Below are 20,113 nucleotides of genomic sequence, written 5' to 3' on the forward strand. Positions count from 1 at the left end.
AGCCTCTCTTTCCCACACACACACACACACACACACACACATATATACACAGCACCAACACGAGACTAGGTGCTTCAATTTGTTTTCTTAATATTCAGCCCTGTAGGCTGGATTTGCACGCTTGTGTGGGTGTGTGCATGTGTGTGTGCGCGTGCATGTTTGCGTTTGTGTGTGTTTCCGTGGACAGAAATCCAAAGCTTATTTTTTTACGTTCATGATTTTCTGCCTAATCTTATCACGTATTAGCAGTATAGCACAGGCTCACAGTATGTTCTCCAACTCCTCATTGTATAGCGGCTTCTGGCTGATGTGTTGTTTCTGCTCTTAAAGACTTTATTGTAGCAGAAGGCTCTGCATTTGAATGACAGGTTTTCTCTGCAGCCTCTCAGAGTCTAATGTTTTATAGACTTTTTACACTTTATCACTCAATAAACAAGGGCTGTTTGTAAGTCTATCAGTGTAAAGTTGGTGGTGGGCTCTGCCCTGATTGGACTGAGACTGAACTGAAGGCTTGAATTTAGAGGAGCACACTTGGCTTCAGTTTGTTAATGAGAAACACTGATGATTGCGAGTGAGACTGTGTGTGGGTTTGAAGTCATGCTATCGCAGGTGATGGCTTCGTCTCGGTTTTTACGGGACTTTCTCTGGTAATTCGACTCTGCTCCTGTTTCATTTTCTCTTTCCACAGTTGATCTGCGCTGACTCTCATTAAAGTAAAGCTTCTCAGCATTATGAGTACAGTAATTATATCAGTGTTTTTTTGATATTACAAGTCCGTGCTAAAGAGTCTGTTTTTGTTAAGTCTGAGTTAAGGACAGCTTCCAGCACTATTTGATTGCACAAGATAAGAATCTACATTCTGCTATGTTGTAGCTGAAGAATTGTCTTGTTTGGCTGGAAAGTTGCTCTTATCTGGAACATTACCAGGGGTTTCCCTAGCCTTTAGAGAGGCTTAGTTAGTAACATTGCCAGTGGACTGAGTTTTATGTGATTATGGTCTGAAGATTCTCTTAGAACATCCAGCAACCTTAAGGGGAAACATAAGGCTACTGGAGCACTCGCAGAAACTAATAGTTAGAGTAGGATTTCATTTAGACACAAAGCGGAGCATGAGGAATGCATGAGAAGTTGTGCATTTTCATTTTACTAAAAAAAGGGCACTTTATTATTACAGAATTTGTATTCCCCGACGTCGTCTACCACGGCATAACTGTCTGGTGATTTACTCAGATGTAGTCAAGGCTGAAGTGAGAGGGTGTTCATGGGACTGCGAGTGGTCGTTTCGTTCTGCGGTTCCTCTGGCGAAACGGCCGTTCTGTCTACAGTACATCAAAAATATTTTTTCCATACAACAAGCCATCTTTTTCAAATGTTTGGCCCCTCCTAGCTTATTACTCATCAGTGACTGGCTTGAGCTTGCGATGGCTAATGATGAGGAGAAATGCTACAGTGCTAATCATAATGAGCCTGGCGCTAGTTCGTCTATCCCTGGGGGGCTGTGAGCTACGGTTTGAGGAAACAAAGGCATTCATATCTAAGGCTCCCTGTGGATGTTTTTCAACGCTCGGTCTGTACCCATTGTGCACAGTGTGCTCTTCAGATAACCAGGTACCACATCGTCTGCCCTCTTCACACCGGTCACTTTTCATTCTTCATTCCCTGTGCGTGGAAAGTTTGGTCCGTCATTCCTTGTTGTATTATCACTTCACAAGTAGATCGATAAACGTCCCTGTAGGAAACTTTTTCACAATGCTAACTATGAATAAATGCTGTCTGAAGTCCCTCTATGCTTCTATATAAGGAAACAAAGACAGAAAGTTGGGTTTGTGTGCTTTCCTTGAGCGTTGTGGTTGAGCTGTCACCTTGCCACACTAGACAACTCACAGGAACGGATGTGGTCCTTGAGGGTGACATGCTCTCTCTTTGTTACTCTTTTCTTGCTGTCAGATTTTTTTTCATATTGACATCTTATTACAACCCTCGGTTTGTCGTTTCTCAAGTGCTGGGACAGGACTACTGCTGCGCTGCCATATGCAGGACGCAATGTTTTGGAGTAAAGCCTTTTGCTGCAAATGTTAATGCTGGGTATGTTTGTGTAACTCTGTGTGTGAGAGACCATTTGTATCTTTGATAGAGAGATGTGCACCTGATAGCAGGGTACACTGTCTGTGCTCCAGATTTGATGTTGTCTCTGTTTGTATGGAGAAGGATGGAGGTTTGGTGAAGTTGGAGGCTCTGTGTACATGTTGAAAGGTGTTAGCTTGTGCAGTTTGTTTGTGTTTACATGTCTCTGTGTGTGAGTGTGTGTGTGTGTGTGTTTGGCATGCATGTTCTCAAATGACAGTCCACTACTCCGACTGCAGGATCTCCATTCCAGGCCCCCAGTCAACATCTGCTGACCCTGCGCATTTGCTTCGGCAGCAATCTCTCGCTTTTCCTCTCTATCCTTTGCTTTGTCACACTTTCTGTCACTTGTTTGTTGTCCAGTTCTCCACACATAACTGTCATTCCTTTCCATTTTATCCTCCCTCAAACTCTTCATCTCTCTCTTGTCTCACTTATTAGGCAGCATTATCAGCATCAGTGAATCACTGGGCCTCCAACCTCACTATTCCTGCCCCTGTCAGCTCCATCCCCTCAGCCCTCCTTACCCTACTCCTACTGTACCTATCCTCACTGTTCTCACATTTCACATTTCTTATATTTTGTATTTCTGGCCTGATGCTTGGAGTCTCTCAGATTAGTGAAATACCAAAAGATAAAATCAATACTGAGCTATAGATTGCAGAATGTTTGTTTTGGGGTGAAATTGAATTCTGGTGCTTTTCTCAGCCTGATGCGGCGTCTCGTTTTGAGGAGAGCCCTTTGTCATCTTTGTCACACCTTTATTTGGCAGGCTTGAGGATAGCAGATGAGAAGAAGCACAGGGAAATGGGAGAGGGGAGAGAATGAGTTGGTGAGTCACTGTCCATAAGGAGGGCACTGCAAACAGTCTGGAGCAGGCATTGTCTGTCTGGCTTGCATATACAGCACTGTTGCATAGATGCATGCCTTTTTTTCATGGGTGCCTCTTTTAGTACAACAATTATAAACTCTACCATCATCTGCGTGCATTTCTTGTTTTGTTTTTTTCCTTTCTGTCCTGTCAGTTTTATATTTAAAAAGTGTTTTATCTGCTTTGCTGTCAGTTCACCTGTTGGCATCGTCCCCCAGGAATTCACTGGCCACATATGTGGCCAGTCATCCAAAGCTGTTGTGATTGGATGTCACTAAACACACTACTGGCCATGGGCCAAATGGGCATCAGGCAACAGATTAGGTTTCCAATAATATAAAGCATGCAGCTGATGTGGAAGGCTGTAAAATCAATGCAGGTCTGAAGAGGCTGTCGAGGTACTGTGAGTCACCAGATTATGTAGCAGGAATCTTAAGCCCAAACTCTTTTCTTTGATTTGGCTGCTTTAAGTGTGGTTCTGTGGTGCCAGAAACTGATAGCCTAACACACATCTCTGTGTGTTGTTTTTTTCTTTAGATATTCACTCTTTGTTGACTGGGCATTGGTGACCTATTATGTAGTAAGAAGATATCCCAATTTAAGTCTGCGTATCAGTAAATCATAGACGGACAAATCTAGAAACAAATAACAGTATGAATCAATTATGGCATCAACAAATAGAGCGGTTGAAGCCTATGTAGACAATTTTAGTTTTCAAATCTTTGGTGCTCTCAATATCAACTAGAGAACTGTCACTGGTGCCCATTGTGGCTTCGAATGAGGAAATAAATAAATAAAACCGGCATCATTATACTTTGAAATCTGTTGTCCATTATATGTAGCCCTAAAGTTTTATGCTCTGTGTCATTATCTATCGCAGAAACACTAACTATCATAGACAGTCATAAATGGAGAGATGATGCAAGCAGCTCACATCTTAGTCTTCACGATGTTCCCAGTGGAATAAGCTCTTCATTGGCTGTTTTCGATTTTTGCTCAGAACCCCATAAAATGAAGCGTTGTTTACCCACACCCCCCTGGAACACCTGTCGATTGAATACAGTGATTGAAGAATGGCTGCCCCCTTTTGATATCACTAATTATCAGCAGAGATATTTTTCTACAACAGTTTTTCCAGGAAAAAAAAAACTGAAATGAATCTGTTGAAATGAAATTTGCATATGTGTGTCAACAAGTGAGATTAGCTCACTGTAGATACATGGTGGAACAGACACACAGAGAGAAAGAGGGAGGGCAGAATGAGAGAGAGCGAGACGAGGGGAAAAAACTAAGACAGAGAGTGAGAGCTGAACTCACTGAGAGAGTTTGGTTTTCATTCAGTTAGTCCGTGTCTGAGTAGCACTGCTCTGCTGCGGCTCCACCTCTCCTCTTTTTCTTCTTACTCACTGTCTGGAATCAGGCCTGACTGGGAGGGAATTATGGGGACGTCTTCAAAGAGAGGTGCGTATATGATGTGAGGGTTTGGACTGTTCGTGTGTGCGTGTGTGTGTGCTTGTGCATGTCTCTGTGTGTGAGTGTGAGTGTGTGAGCAAGAGACGGGAGGTGAGGGAGTTCAGAATGAAAAACAACATGGAGGAAAATAAGAAGCGTGTGTGTCTGTGACTGTGCTGCTGACGTGCTGCTGAACTAGAGAATGTGTGACAGAGGGGAAAGATGATGTGAAGAAGTACAAACATAACCCTTTACTGTACGTGAAAACCAGAAGTACAAACAGATGAGATGATCCAGTGGTTGCTTACATTGTAAACCACGAGGCAGCTCACACACACAGACAGCACAGCACAGGAGGTGGTTACACTGTGTCAGCGTGTGTTTACTCCGCACCGTGTCCAGGTATATCAGTTTCTCCATCTATTGTCTGTTGGGATTGAGGAAGTAGTGATACTACGTATGTCTTCTTTCCACAGAGTTGTGTCAGTGGTGAGTGCTGTTTGTATTTGTGAGCGCTGTCTTTCCAAACTACAGTACAGTATGTCTAAAACCCTACTGTGCAGACACAGACAAAGGCTCCTGTGTGAGTGTTTGTCAAAGAAAACAAATGACTGTTCTGTGTGCGCCTGTGTGTGTGTGTGTGTGTGTGTGTGTGTGTGTGTGTGTGTGTGTGTGTGTGTGTTTGTGGGTAATGTGTGCACCCTTGCACTCAGGGGGAGCAGTTGCAGGCGTAGCTAGGAGAACTCAGAGGTTATTTGAGATCATTAGGCAGCTGCCAGCACTCCTGGGCCCTGACTCTTCTCCTCTTCTCTTCTCTTCTCTTCTCTTCTCTTCTCTTCTCTTCTCTTCTCTTCTCTTCTCTTCTCTTCTCTTCTCTTCTCTTCTCTTCTCTTCTCTTCTCCTTCTCTTCTGCCCTCGCCTCCTCTCTTCTCTCTTCTCTCCTCTATGCTCTCCTCTGTTCAGTCAGGGTTAACCAGTGTGTGTGGAGCAACAGTTGCAGACAGCTGGGAGCGAGTCATACTCTGACATTAGTTGAACAGCTGTTTTATCCCCATGGCCTGTGCCTGAGAACCAAGCTATAGATTCCACACAATGGGCCTGCTTTGTTTCATACCAAGACAATGGTTGTGATTGCTGGATCGTCTGAGAGCCAGAGCGTGCTACACATATTCAAGCGAGCAAAACAAAGTAAAAGATACTGAGCACCCTTTATTGTGTTTGCATATCACCCCAGGAAAGACAAATGTGCTGTTGTATACTTCATCTTACAGTGGGGTTTTTTTGCACCTGCACCTGTGCTTCCTTGGCTTGTGTTTGTGCGTGCCTATTTGCATTGTAGCCTACTGTATGAGGCCCTAATTGTTCTGCTTGTGGATAGAGGCCTCTGATAGTGGTAACTAAGACAAGTGGATCTTATTCCCATAGCAACAAGAACATATCTTTCCCAAGAGCAGAATTCATTAATTATGCCTTTCTTTTACAAGACCTTTATTTTCTAAGACAGGAATTAGAATGCATGCTCAATTTCCTCCTCAGCACAAGGGCTGCAGCGCCGACTGCATCACCTCTCCAGCTGCTACCCAGACAGCTAATAGAGAAATGCTGTGTCGCCAGGAGAATATTAATACACTCATATCCATGCACACGAATCGCACTCACACACACCCGTAATGGTTTTGTGTACTTATTTGTGTGTATCAGTGTGTGCTCTGACGCGTGTGTGTTTACACCTTGTGTCATGAACTATTCCCAAACACAGCCGGCAACACTCTGTTGCTCCTCATTCAATCTCATTCAGCCCAGCCTTATTTTCTTTCTACCTTATTACTGTGAGTCTGAAGTAAAAGATTACATATAATCCGTCAGCCCGTGTTTGTTTCTGCGCTTGTGAGTGAGAAACAGAAAAAAAAAAAGAAAAATGAGACGAAAAGGGAAAGTTGATAGTGTGTAATAAAACACAGAGGGAAATGAGAAAGAGAGGTCGTGGTAGGTTGTTGCTGAAATGTGTCTTATACATATTACTGTAACATCACTGACGACGACATCGATGCTTTTTGGGTCGAGGAGGGCTATTCCTTTGCAAACATGTGCTGTTGTTTTTTTTTTTTTATATGAGCAGCAATGGCAGGAAGTCATTTCATTTATTTGATGAGAAATCCTCCAACCATTTTTATAATCCTGGTAGGCACACAGAGTGCTCTGATCCACTTTGGGACCCGCCACAAATGGGCTGCAGTAGGCATGTGTGCATCCTGTCGCCGCTCGTCAGTGACTTTGTAGGAGAAGAAAGCAGTTGGCAGACACAGTGTCGTGTTCCTCAGCATGGGGAAGTGAGAGAGATTTTTAAAAAATCTGTGCAAGACCACTGCTGCATTCCACTTCACAACAAAGGTGTATCATCTCTACTTCAGGTAGTTTCCCTTTGACATTTCCTAGATCTGATCTGGTTTGACTGAACAGCCTCTGTGTTTCTCTTGCTTTGCCTTGTTTCTGCTGCCGCTATCCGGCCTTTCCAGATCAATGCAGCCAGGAGTTGAGAGCGCATGTAAAGATATATCGCTGTGAAGAACAGAGTACAGCCTCAGCTTCCTACCTGCAGCACTGTCATTCAGTATTCTGCTTGGTCAGAGGAAGAAGTCATACGCCTCTGCAATTCTCTCCTCTCTCCCTCAGCATCCTCTGCTCTCCTCTTCTCCCTTTGTCACCCCCCTCCCCTCCCCTCCTCCTCCTCCTCCTCCTTTTTCCCCACATGCACACACTCTCTCCCGGCCCCTCTCTATCTTCCCTCCCTCTCTCTCTCAAGTAGCAGTGTATAGAGGAAATACAGTGCGGGGCTGATAGTGCAGAGGTTTAATTGTGGCAGAGAAGAGAGCGGTAATGAGCCAGTGCGCTGCCTGTCCTCTGAAGTTCACATGGAGAAAGATCAGGAAGGGTGTGGGGCGGGAAAGAAGGAAGGAAAGTGAGAAAGCGAGGAATGGGATGAGAAGAAAGAGGAAGGCAGCACAGTGTGAGAGATGGAGGGAGGGAGGGAGGGAGGGAGGGAGGGAGGGAGGGAGGGAGTAATAGAGAGCAGAGGGAGAGCTGAGGCAGTCGGTCTGCTGTGTGCTGTGTCAGAGGTTCACACACGCACTATCGATTTATAGCTGATCTATTTGGCTCAACAGAAGGCCTTTACCACTCTGCCCCCTCTCTCTCTCTCTCTCTCTCTCTGTCACACACACACACACACACTTCTTCTTGTGCTCTTCTCCTTTTGTTTGTCTATTCAAACCCACCAACGTAGCTGTATTTGTTTCTGTCGAATGTGCTCTTCATGTAGTTTGAATATATGATCACAATCAGACATTTTGGAAGCTTGACAAGGCATCGAACTGGAACTTGGTCGTTGCGTACAGTAGCTCTGTGAAGTGCTACGATCAATAACATAGCAGGTCAACAAATGCAAGTAGTCTTTGAGATTCTAAATGATACCCCCACGTAATTAGCATTTCTATTCTATGCATACGAGTTAGCAGGGTGAACTCAGAAGCGGGTTTCTCTCTCACTCTGCCAGGTCCGGTTTGTGATGAGCCAGCAGAGGGGAAGAGGAAAGGTCGTCCTAAAGCAGAAGTGCAGGAACTTCGGAGCATCCCCGTGAGTATCTCTGTTTAAACGGAGTGGGTGTTTGAAGTGGGCCTCGTTTTTTCTTGCACAGAGTAGGCGGCTCCCCATGAATATGCACAACATACAGCACAGTATAGATGATAACCCTTGCATGTATTCAATTCTCTCTTCCCTCACCCCTGAGCAGGCTCATATGATAGAACAATGGAAGGAAGAGTTTAAGCGCCGCTCCAGGGTTAAGTGTCCGTGTTCAGGCTGCTGGTTAGAGTTTCCCAGCATCTATGGCGTCAAGTACCACTATCAACGCTGCCAGGGGGTGAGTCACTAACCTCTGCTCTTTCCTGCTATTCGGCTAGTTCTACCTTATGCTTCAGAGTAGATGTTGACAGTCGAGTACTGAAGAAAACTCTCAAGGAAAGGGCCGTAGTAGTCCGTGATAACACATTGGGGGGGATTAGTCTGAACTTAATTAATATTACTCACTCTCCATACTTAGTTGTCATTGACCATACATGAGCAATTAGTTAGGCTGTTGAAAGAATCCATGATGAGTCAGTTGAGGTTTTCCAGTAACAGCTGCCAGCCGCCATTTGATTTTACATAGGGAGGAATTTAACTCTAAATCCCCCTCTCCTCTTGTCTCTGTATCAGGCCACCGTAGCCGAGAAGCTGAGTCATGGCTGTCCCTACTGTGAGGCAGTGTTTGCCACTAAGGTGCGCCTACAGAAGCACAAGCTGTGGAACCACCCCGACCGGGTTACTATGGAGCCCAAGGATGAGCAGCCTAAACTTCAAAAGACCCCTGTTAAGTCCAACACCAAGAAAAGGTGACTGGGATTTAGAGCTCAAATTCCCACCCACACTGACCCACATAATAGTGTTAGTAAAGTCATAACGCTGACTTCCCAAAACCTGTCCTCCCTCGGTCCGTGAATTCAGGCCCATGGAGAACAGCCCCCCCTCTCCTGTGTTCTTCAAAGTGAAAAAGACCCACGAGGCGTCCACGCCCTCTCAGAACGGGGAGCTGGCCCACCAGAAGAGTGAGAGGAAACAGCACAGCCACAGCCAGCCTTCGCAGCAGATTCACCAATCCCTGCCGGTCCTTCCTCAGTCCCAGCAGTCGCAGTCCCAAAGCACATCGTCTGACGCGGGGGGCAGTGAAAGCGAGGGCGGGAGTCTTCCCCCCTCGTACCCTGACGAAGACCCAGAGCGAATGAGGCATAGTAAGATTACAGCACATCTTTTGTAACGAACTTCATGTTCTCATTAAACTTGCGCTGCACGTGTTTGACCGTTCCTTGTTCTGTTTTTCTCTTGAGCAAGGACGGAAGCAGAAAACGCCTAAGAAATTCACAGGAGAGCAACCGTCCATATCTGGAACGTTTGGGCTGAAAGGTAACAAGCTAAATCTCTCTCACTTCATCCTTTTGTTGACAGTTAACCATGTTTTCTTATTGCCCGTAATAATCAAACAGCTTTGTGTTGTAATCTCATGTGGGTGTATTATTAATAAATGAATAAAAGGAATTGTGAAGAAGGGATTGTGCTGTGCCGGCTGATTCATCATTGATCACTGACAATAGAACAGGCCTCAAGAACACTGTGATTATTTACTGAATAGTGGAAACCACATGTATCACTGCTGGAAGCTAGGGATGGGGATTTCGGGTTGAGGGCTTGTTTGAAATAGCTTTACAAGATCATGTGATTGGCTGTGTGAGCGCTCTCTACTCCTGCTGATCAGTGATACCGGTCAGTGCTGATGTGGCAGTTGTAGAGGTGTTTCATACAGTACATTGATAAATGAATCAGTGACTCACACACTGAGCAGACGTCGCATACACACAGTGTTCTCTCTCTCTCTCTCTCTGTTCTCTCTTTCTGTCTGTCTCATTCACATGATGAAAATGTTCACTGACTCAGTCTGTGCACATTGTTGTAAACTACTTATCAGCTCTAATCGAACCAATCATCCACAGTTTGCGGGGCTCACTGCTCTCTCTTCTTCTCTTTCACTCTGCTTGTGACTATTCTGGTGCAACTCATAAACAACTTTCTATTCTCAATTTCTCAACATCTCTTTCTCTCTTTTGAACCCACTCACACTGAGTTTTTTTCTTTTTTATGTTCAGTATCTTTCTCTTTTTTGTATTTCTCTTGTTCAGCGTTGTCCTCCACTGAACCCTTTTGCTTGTATATCTCGCTTTACCTTACTTACTTTTTATTATTAATAATTACAATGCCTGTGTGTGTGTGTGTGTGTGTGTGTGTGTGTGTGTGTGTGTGTGTGTGTGTGTGTGTGTGTGTGTTGCAGGTATGACTAAGGTGGAGGAGAAACTGAAAGCAGGCCGAGCGAAGAGATCGGAGGGGAGTGGGGCCAGTGAGGAGCCTCAGAGAAGATCCAGTCAGAGTCAGTCCTCCAGGAAAGACCCAGCCACAACGAGCTCTGGTGAACACCTTCAGCAGCTTTTTACATCAATCTATTTGTGAACATGCAAATATAGGAATTGTTATCATTCATAAAGGTCACCAGTGATAATCGGGTAATCGTAATGCCTGAGTTTTTTTCTGGACTGAATGGCAGTGTTTCACTCATGAGAAGCCCACGTCGTACAGCAATATAGAGCTACAACTAATAGTTATTCTCATTATTGTCTCAATTATTTATTAATTAACTTGTCATTTAATCAGTCTACCAGTTACTGAGACAAATAAACCATTACAGATTTTACAAATGTCTGCGATGAGGTCTGCTCTTTATCTGCAAATTATCAATTCAAACTGACACATAAAACCTGTTTCACCTGTTTGATCCTCTGATTACTGTAAATGCTTCAAATGCTGACGACCTAACTGCTACAGACAGTACAGGAACCCATCGGCTTGTAGTACACAAAGGAAAATGTTATGCTAATCAGGACATAATACCAGTCACGCTTGATCGGCTATCTGACAGCGTAATGTGTTTCTAAGGTGCTGTTCCTGACATCCAATGGCAGCGAGCAATCTCAGAGCGAGGTGAAGTGGTGTGTCCCACCTGCTCCATCGTCACCAGGAAAACAATCCACGGCCTCAAGAAACACATGGAGATATGCCAGAAGGTCAGTGGGCATGGGAGTGCTGTCACCACACCTGCTACAATTTGCGAAAAAAACAAAACAAATCTGACTTCTTAATATCGATCCAAGACATATGCCGCAGTGCAAACGAATGCCCTTAAAATTATAGCGTTGTGTTCAGGTGGAAGAAACTTTACATATTCACAAAACTTTTTCATACCATAATTATTAAACTTTTCCGGAGTATGAAGTAAAGCTCTCTCAACCCAGAGCTGTAATCTCCACATTGGATTATAACTTTGACTGCAACGTTATTAGATCCCTCTCCCTGAGGACTCCATTGTGCAGAGTCTGGAGAGCCTTTACAGTAGCTATTGATTGGAAGGCTGTTGAAATAACATCGGGCAGTATCTCAGTACAGTAATGTTAACCATGTAATATCCTTTACTCATCTGCTCTGATATGAAAGCTAATATCACTTGAAATGGATAAAGGGAAGGCGTTCTCTACCTGTGTTTGCATTGCACTCAATTAGGGTCAATAGTAGCAATAAATGAAGTAGGGATAAAGCATAAAAAAAGGGAATACAACTATATTTTATTGGGCTTTTCCTCAGGACAAGCCAGCTTGAGTGGTGCTGTAGCCTGTAGGTCCTCAGAGTGTTCCTACAGCCATTTTAATGGCTCTGTGACCCAGTGGCCCGTGTGCCATTAAAGTGACAGCCTGCTGTTAAGCAATGACAGAATTACCACATTACCACCGGGTCACTCACCATCAAAACGCCTCCGTCTCCAAATCGATACCGAGGCGAGGTGAGGCGTCTAGGTAAAGGAACACTGTGTTAAATTGGCTTTTTCTGCCTCCCGAAGTTTCTGGATATGACCATTGTCCTTTATTTTGACCAGCACTGTGCACGTATAACGTCCTCTATTAGGCGGTAGATGAAATTTTGCTGTATTGATAGATCTAATAAAGACCAAAGCTGGCAAGAGTGGGCAACTTGTTTGTTTCCTTTATTAGTAATGCTATTTGATTGTGTCTGTGGCCTTCAACCCCTGCAGCTCCAGGATGCCCTCAAGTGCCAGCAATGTCACAAACAGTTCCGGTCCAAGGCCGGCCTCAACTACCACACGATGGCTGAACACACCACCAAGGTACACCCAATGACCGTGTGTTGGCTTCAAAATGTGAAGTGATCATTTTTGAGTTGTGCAACTTGTTTATGAATGTTTTTTGCCCCTTAATCCATCACTCAGTAGACAGCAAGCAGACAGGCATACAACCACTGACACACTGACCCACTGAACTGGGTAGGTAGTTATTAGACACCACAAAGCACCACACTACAGGTGACGGTCAGACTTGCAGTGGTGGCTTCTATGTATGGAAATCCACTATATGCTAATGCATAGTGTCAGTTTTCACTAAGCCTATTTACGGGTGTTGTGCATGTCGATGTCTTCCCGTATAAATGAGTCTCCAGCGTTTAATTCCCTTGAACTACGCTATATGTATCTGTTGCATATTCATTGTCAGCTGCTGTGCCCCTCTCTTGTAAATGATGATACATTTGAACTGGTGACTGGTATTCTTGTGCTTGAACTGCTCACATTTCTTTCTGCAGCTGTCTTAACTCTGACAGCAGAGAGCTTCATTAAGATATTATCATGACACTCCTGCATTAGAGCAATGGTACTGCTATGAAGTTTGCTGAATAATTTAACACTGCCTGTTTCAAAAAGTATCATGAAAGATTAATGAATGTACGTGCAGCCAACCTTGTGTGTGTGTGTGTGTTTGTATGTTGTGAGCACGCTTTCTAGTAGTAAATGGTGTAGTGTGTTCACAACGCATGGATACAGTGCGACTTTGAGTGGTTTTGTGTGTGTAATGTTTGTCGGTATGATAGCGATGATGGATGACTGTGCCATCTGTGTCATCCAGGCTAAACTGTTTGATTCCGCCATTTGTCTTCTCCGTTTGTCTGGACCTGTGGCGTCCTGACCTTATGAGCAACATGCCAATGCAGCGGAGGAAAAGAAAAGCACTTGCATCTGTTAAAACTAAAATGCTCAGTCTTCCTCAGGAAACCACTAAATCTTTGCAACATGTTTTCAGATTAGATAATTCAAACTTTTTGGAAAACAGGCTTCAAGCCAACAATGTGTCAATTTTGTGTTAGTATGTTGGCGTCTGTGATTGTGCTCCGGTCTCAAGGCTTTTACAATTTGCAGGTTTGATCAGCATTATACTCGCATTCGTTTTTCAGTCATAGAAAACAGCAGTAAACTCTACTCTACTCTACCAAACTCAGAAGATCAGAAGGAGAATCACAGAACCCTTAGTATTTAGACAGGATTTACCACATTTGGCATTAAAAAGTGTATTTCTGTGCTACTGTGTACTCATTTAAACATTTGACAGTTGTAGTCGATGTGGCTCCTATAGAGAATACATACATATTGCTAGTTTTACTAAGGTGTGCTAAGAAGGCAGTTGTTTTTTCTATCTATGAGTGGACAAGAGTTTTTCTTTCTGACTGAGGTGTCTTGCTTGTGTCCATTGCACACAACAAGTCCTGACAGTTATCTGAGGGCAGACTTTTTGTGTAACTGCACTGAGGTTTTATATTTTCCACTGTTCAAATTGGTCAATTGGTCAATCACTTGGTGCAGTATTTTTACATAGGCATAGAAATGTGCCCTTATATGGGAACTGCAAAAATACTTTTACTGATCCGGTCTGCGTTGCTATGAAGTTTGACTTGATGTTTATATGATTTGATTTGGCTTTTACACTGACCCCGGGTCCAGTGTGTTGTCGGTACAGTCACATGGCCCAACCCCAGTGCAGTGTGGGAAAACACAGCATGCTGACAGAAGGACGGGGGTCACCCACTGAGTTTGACCTTGATGTAGCTGTTGCAACTGTGATACTGCCGCCTATTGTCTCACTCTGGCGCTTGCTCTCTTGCTCGCTCCGGCTATGATAGAGGCATTAAGAATACATGCTGATGTTGTTCCGTGGTTTCTTCCACTGCCTGTGTAAATCAAAGGCTGTGCTCGTGTCTGCGCTCTTGCCTGCAGGCTTAAGCATGGTTTCCCTGAATTAGTGAAGTGCTCTGGCTGTATCTCATCTCCTCCTTACCTTTACCGAAAGCTAGGGTTGCATCTAAGTCATCCTGCATCCTGCTCTGTGTGTTAACACATGAGAAAACACATGAAGTTCACTCCGCTGGGATTCCCAAGTCCAGACTCTCTCCAGTCCTCTGCACTTCTCTTCTTTCTTCTCGCTGGCAGCCCCGCCATCTGTTGTTCTGGTCTTGGCTGGGGTTTGGCACCAGCCAACACTCGAGTGAAAACACGAGTTTGACAGTTGTCATAAACATGCCTTGAGAAACAGCCTCACCATGAAACGATTTAATGATCCTGGCACAGTGTGAACACCCAAGATGGAAAACACATTTTCATCACCATTTTTTTTTAAGTTAGGAAGGAGGAGGAGGTATTGTGGTGGGACACACTTATGCAATGTTGTGTTTGTTCCCCCTCAGCCCTCGGGGAGTGAAGGCCAGACGGGTGACGAGCATGAGGAGAGAGAAAGGCTGCGCCGAGTTCTCAAACAGATGGGACGAATCAAGTGTCCTAGTGAGGTATGCATTCCTTTATTACTGTCCCTTTCTCTTTTTCTTTCTCTCCATCTTTACTGCTTTCGTTTTCCTGCGTCCCTCTATTCCATGTGTCCAACTTTTCTTTCATATCACATTTTCCTCTCTCCTCAAATGCCAGTTTCGATTTTGTTTCTCCCTTCTCCTCAGGCTCCTCTTTTTCTGTCTGACTCCTTTTACCTCTCTCCCTCCTTTTTCCTTTATGCCTTGTTCTTGACATGTTGCCCAAAACCACATCAACACTCTGCTTCCCATTACTCACACTAGAGTGCAAAAGGCAGAGAGGAAGAGAATGAGCTGTAAAAAAAAAAAAATAGACTCTCTTCAATGACATGTCTCCATGCAGAAAAAATGTGCAGTTTCCTCCTTTTTTCACTGTCTTTTCAAGAGCAAACCGCAAAAAATTAACCAAGTTCAGTAACGTTGCTCTATTAAACTACACTTCTCGCTTCACTTACCCAGTTTCCTGCTTAATGTTTGTTTTAATTCTGTCCCATTTCTGTCACTGGCCTCACACAATCACATAAACATTATGTGCGCACACATGCACACACACACGCACACTCACACACTTATACAGGGCTGCTCAGCACACTTTTCCAGTCTGATGGGCTACCAGTATCACCAGAAGCGTTGTGGAGGAGAGTTGTCTGACGATGAGAAGCCTGTGTTTCTGTGCCAGCACTGTGGAAAAACCTACCGCTCCAAGGCTGGCAGAGACTACCATGTGCGTACCGAACACTCCCCGATCATCACCACCACCACCACGTCAGCCGCCACTAACAACAACAGCAAGGACAATATAACTGACCCCAACAACAACACTGGCAAAGAAAGGGTAAGATAACACCACGGGGGAGGAAACAGTAGTTAATATAGGAGGCAGCTGTTCTCCATTGTTTATAAGGGTATTTTACTATATTTATATTTGAGTAAGTAGCCAGAGTTTCTCCACATTTTCCGCTCAAAGAGGTTTCCTACTGCTCCTCCAGGTGGTCTCTGAGGAGTCTCCTTCGGGAGGGAAGAAGGAGCAAAGCCAGCCCGACAAGACGGACTGGCAGGAGAAAGCGCCATCCGGCCATCCTAAGGAGAAGGAAAGGGAAGCCAGGGAGAAAGACAGGGAAAAAGGAAAGGAGAGGGAGCGAGACAATGGGAAAGTAGTCCAGAATGTGAGCCAGGGGGAGGACTTTGAACGCACCCCCAGTGGCAGGGTGAGGCGACGTTCAGCTCAGGTAGCAGTGTTCCACCTGCAGGAGATAGCAGAGGATGAGCTGGCCAAGGACTGGGGCACCAAACGTCGCATCAAGGATGACCTGGTACCTGACAGCAAGAGGGTGAGCAGAGAAAATAGAGGCATTATGCAGACACGTGATCTGAATTCCTAGCAGACACATGAAGGGTAGAACAGAATAGACAGAAAAAGACACACACACACACATGCACAGGAACAAACACCTCTATTAAAAAAAAAAAAACACTGCACTCATCTTATTCATCCAGTAGAACAAAAAGGTTTAGACACTGACATGCATCAAAGCCTACCTTTCCACGAAAAGGCTCCACAAAAACACCAGGTGCAAATGGAAATAGATGAAACCAGCAGATACACGTGTTGCCAATGCCTAGGCTCACCACACACAGTAAAATGAATAATGATATAGATGTTCTCTCTTGAACAGTTAAACTACACCCGCCCTGGCCTCCCCAATTTCAGCCCAGAGCTGCTAGAGACCTGGAAGAACCAAGTCAAGGAGAAGGGCTTCATCTGCTGCACCAATGAAGTAAGAACTAATTAATTGCTAACTGGTTCAATGTGCCACCATATACAGCTATAATTAAAATCTTAACTTTTAAAACCATTCGTTAAACAGAGGAACCAAAAGTACAAACACATTGGTTTTTTACATTAGACACCTTGTTTGGACATACACATCTTGCAATCATTAAGAAAACTGCAAAACAGACCCACCTTTTGTACCATCCACATACAAACGTAAAAACAATGCAGATATTGAACACTGATCAGTCTGAGCCTTGGTGCTACATTATACTGTAGTCCTCAGGTGAGCTTTCGTGAGAACTCTACAAACATGGAAGCAGTGACTATAAGAGAAAGTGGCAGATGGAGAAGAAGACCAGGCAATAGACAGACACATAATTCAGATGACATCAAGTCATTTTTGTGGTGGACTAAGTCATAAATCATAGCTTGACAGTAAGGGAGAGTGGGTATAGAGTCGAACCCAGCCTTAGTTAATACTAGGTAATATGCATAATATGGATAGTGATCCTGGAGAACAGGTCTTCAGAATTAGTTTTGCTCTTTTTACAAAGGCCAAAGCATTTTGAAAACAGAGCTCAGTTTTCCAGAGCACTTAACACAATTCACAAAAACAAATATCCTGAAAACTGAAGCACTGTGTTCAAGCTACATAAACTCTTATCAAAAATCAAGCTTTTGCACCAAAGGGCAAACACACATTCAAATTACCACATTATTGTTTAACAAACTCCACACTGTTGTGCTCAATAAAAAGCACTTTCATCTTTGGTCTTGTCATCATAGTTGTGCATGCAGAGAATTATTCTGCGGGAAATGTGTGCAGAAACAGAAGCACTGTTGAAATAAAACCTTTTATTTTTCTCCACAACAAATCAAATCAGTCAGTCAAATGCACAGTATACCTTTATACCTTTACATTATGGTTGTAGGAACAAAAACAAAACATTTTTCAGTGGACAGTAAAGAAAAGGCAAAAAGAGGAGAGAGAGATGAAAGAGAGGAGGGTGGAAGGTACCATGCAAGAAATTGTAGGTGGTCAACAAACCAGTTTTGGATCAGGGCTGTATATGCTCCGACCTTCCACCTTTGTTGTTGTAAAAGTGTATCTTTTTTTTAGTGCTTAGATCCTGATTGATGACTGTGTGCAGCCAGGTGTCGTGTGTACTGGCCTACTGGTCTATGGGTGTGGCATTTTGAATATCAGTGTGGCAAATAGGGATGGGAATCGAAAACCGGTTCCTCTTCGGAACCGGTTCCAACTTGGATCAATTCTTGGAATCGTGTGCGTGTCTGCTTTAACGATTCCCTTATCGATTCCGTTTGGTTCAGAAACTCGCGCATTAATTGATTAATGACGTTACGTAACGTTCCGTTAAAATCAATCTTCATTATAAATGAGGGTGCTTAGTGTTTATATCCACATGTCACCGTTTGTTCTCACAAAATAAAGTTAGTGGCGTGTCTGTGTGGAGCGGAGCTGCTGACAGATGCAGCTGACAGTGACGTTTCCTCATCACTAACCTGTGAGCCAGAGCCACCCTCCGGTCCTCCCTCCCTCACGTCGTGAGGACAGGACAACGTCTCCTGAACAGGCTACATGTCTATTCTTTCTGTTTTTCTCTCTTCATTCTAATCACTTCCTTTCAGGTTTTGCTAGTAGCCACGTGAAACGGTAGCTGCGCCCTGTGTCTTTTCTCTTGCGCGCTCTCTCTCTTTCGCTCGCTCACTCGCTCCGCATAAAAACGAACGTTATGAAAACATTAACTAGTGAGAAGATACAGATGCATAAAAACTATGTAATGGAAACATTGTTAAATTCCTCCTGTGAGCACAGCTGCCCCACAGCCACAGTGGTCTAGTGTTAACCTGTCCAGGCAGGTCGGTCCTGTCAACTTTTTTAATGTCAGAGCCATTAATGCAGTGTTTTCAACCTTGGGGTTGGGACCCCATGTGGGGTCGCCTGGAATTCAAATGGGATCGCCTTAAATGTCTAGTAATTGATTAAAAATAAATAAATAAATAAATAAACTAATTATTTTTCACAATCTTAAACAACTATATTCTTTATACATTCACTTTCTTGAATAAATCAAGATTAAATAAAATGCAGCATATACAAATATCTGAGCTTGCTCATCTTGAATGAGGGTCACCAGAAATTTGTGATGTCAAAAGGGGTCATGAGCCAAAAAAGGTTGGGAACCACTGCATTAATGCAAACAAACCCATTTCTCTTTTATTCCCTCACCCAATGAGAATCGATAAGAGAATCGATAAGGAATCGAATCGATAAGCAATATCGATAATGGAATCGGAATCGCTAAATTCTTATCAATACCCATCCCTAGTGGCAAACAAATGACTTTTCTTGTCAGATTCTTGTATTTTACATACAGAACTGTTTGCAGTGTGTTGCTTAAAATGGTGAATTGCAAATTGGGTTCAAAGAAGAAAACAAGTTTTGTAGGTTTTTCCTCTGTGAACTGTCAATTTATGTCTCATCGTAAACAACAATATACACAGTGCAGTGAATAAGTTTTCTGTAGTTAGTTACACCCTGAACATTTTACCAAAATTATCATTTTTGGAAAATAAGCAATTGTCTGGTTTTGTTGGTCTCGCAGTTAGTCATTTTGACAAGCTCTAAGCGCTCTGTCTTATTTAGCTTGTGAATGGAGTTTTTACACAATGACCCAAATGCATAAGCAATTGCAAAAAAAAACTGATATATGAAATGTTGTGCAGTTGTTATGACACTAAATCTAAAGATTTCACAGGAATATGGGAGCTTGTTCACTCCCTCTTTCTTTCTGTTTTGTTTCAGAACTGTGAAGCCGTCTACTCCAGTGTGTCGGGACTAAAAGCTCACCTCGCCAACTGCAGCCAGGTACAAACACCCACCTGCACGAAAGACATCATCCTGATTGCATTTCTCTCTGTGGACACTTCAGTGAAAATAAGAAAATGCATTTTCACACAAATGAAGTGTCTGTGTAGTTTAGGTAGTAATTTATAAGAGTCATAAAGGACGTTAGAGACTCTGCTAATCTGACATGAAAACAAAATGATGTTGAGAAATAGCTGTTAAGCATCAACACAGATGGCAATGAAATATACAAGGCGTGAGGGAACTTGTCTACACAGATGCTTATACTAATTTTCAACTTCTGGTGTTGATTGATACCTCGCATTGATGCCTAGCAGGTAGCATGCTGTGGTGTTAATGATAATGACTGCTGAACCACCAAGCGGAATAACATGTGTATGTGTGCGTACGTGTGTGTGTGTGTGGATGTGTGTGTGGCAGGGTGGTGGAGAACTGGGGAAGTACACCTGTCTGATCTGTCAGAAGGAGTTTAGTTCAGAGAGCGGTGTCAAATACCACATCAGCAAGACACATTCACAGGTGGGTCGGCCTAAAACTCAAAAATATATACTATGTATTATATTGTTCTCAATTCATTGCATGGTATAGTGATCAAACATGTTGTTGTGCCCTGCTAGTTACAGTTGGGAGTTTTCTATACTGTCCTGTTGCTTTTCAGAGCTTTGCA

The 20,113-nt window shown here is 43.6% G+C and overlaps 1 protein-coding gene across 11 annotated transcripts in view; it reads left to right on the forward strand.

Annotated features, from left to right (window-relative positions):
- znf512b (zinc finger protein 512B) overlaps nt 1–20,113 on the forward strand; it is a 28,696-nt gene that overhangs the window by 4,523 nt on the left and 4,060 nt on the right. For 2 of the 11 annotated variants that reach the window (XM_085782228.1, XM_085782230.1), the window contains exons 3-16: nt 8,001–8,080; nt 8,238–8,366; nt 8,702–8,877; nt 8,990–9,273; nt 9,374–9,445; nt 10,365–10,499; nt 11,024–11,151; nt 12,171–12,263; nt 14,663–14,761; nt 15,357–15,614; nt 15,769–16,110; nt 16,456–16,557; nt 19,384–19,446; nt 19,867–19,965. In XM_085782228.1, the coding sequence (XP_085638354.1) occupies nt 8,001–8,080; nt 8,238–8,366; nt 8,702–8,877; nt 8,990–9,273; nt 9,374–9,445; nt 10,365–10,499; nt 11,024–11,151; nt 12,171–12,263; nt 14,663–14,761; nt 15,357–15,614; nt 15,769–16,110; nt 16,456–16,557; nt 19,384–19,446; nt 19,867–19,965 (2,060 nt within the window). Of the gene's footprint in view, nt 1–4,295; nt 4,457–8,000; nt 8,081–8,237; nt 8,367–8,701; nt 8,878–8,989; nt 9,274–9,373; nt 9,446–10,364; nt 10,500–11,023; nt 11,152–12,170; nt 12,264–14,662; nt 14,762–15,356; nt 15,615–15,768; nt 16,111–16,455; nt 16,558–19,383; nt 19,447–19,866; nt 20,046–20,113 lie in introns of those variants that run through there. The other 9 variants (XM_085782231.1, XM_085782232.1, XM_085782236.1 and 6 more) reach the window with 7 other exon arrangements.

This window comes from Trachurus japonicus, chromosome 7, assembly GCF_045865225.1.
Source record: "Trachurus japonicus isolate A0001 chromosome 7, Traja_1.0".
Classification (NCBI taxonomy): domain Eukaryota; kingdom Metazoa; phylum Chordata; class Actinopteri; order Carangiformes; family Carangidae; genus Trachurus; species Trachurus japonicus.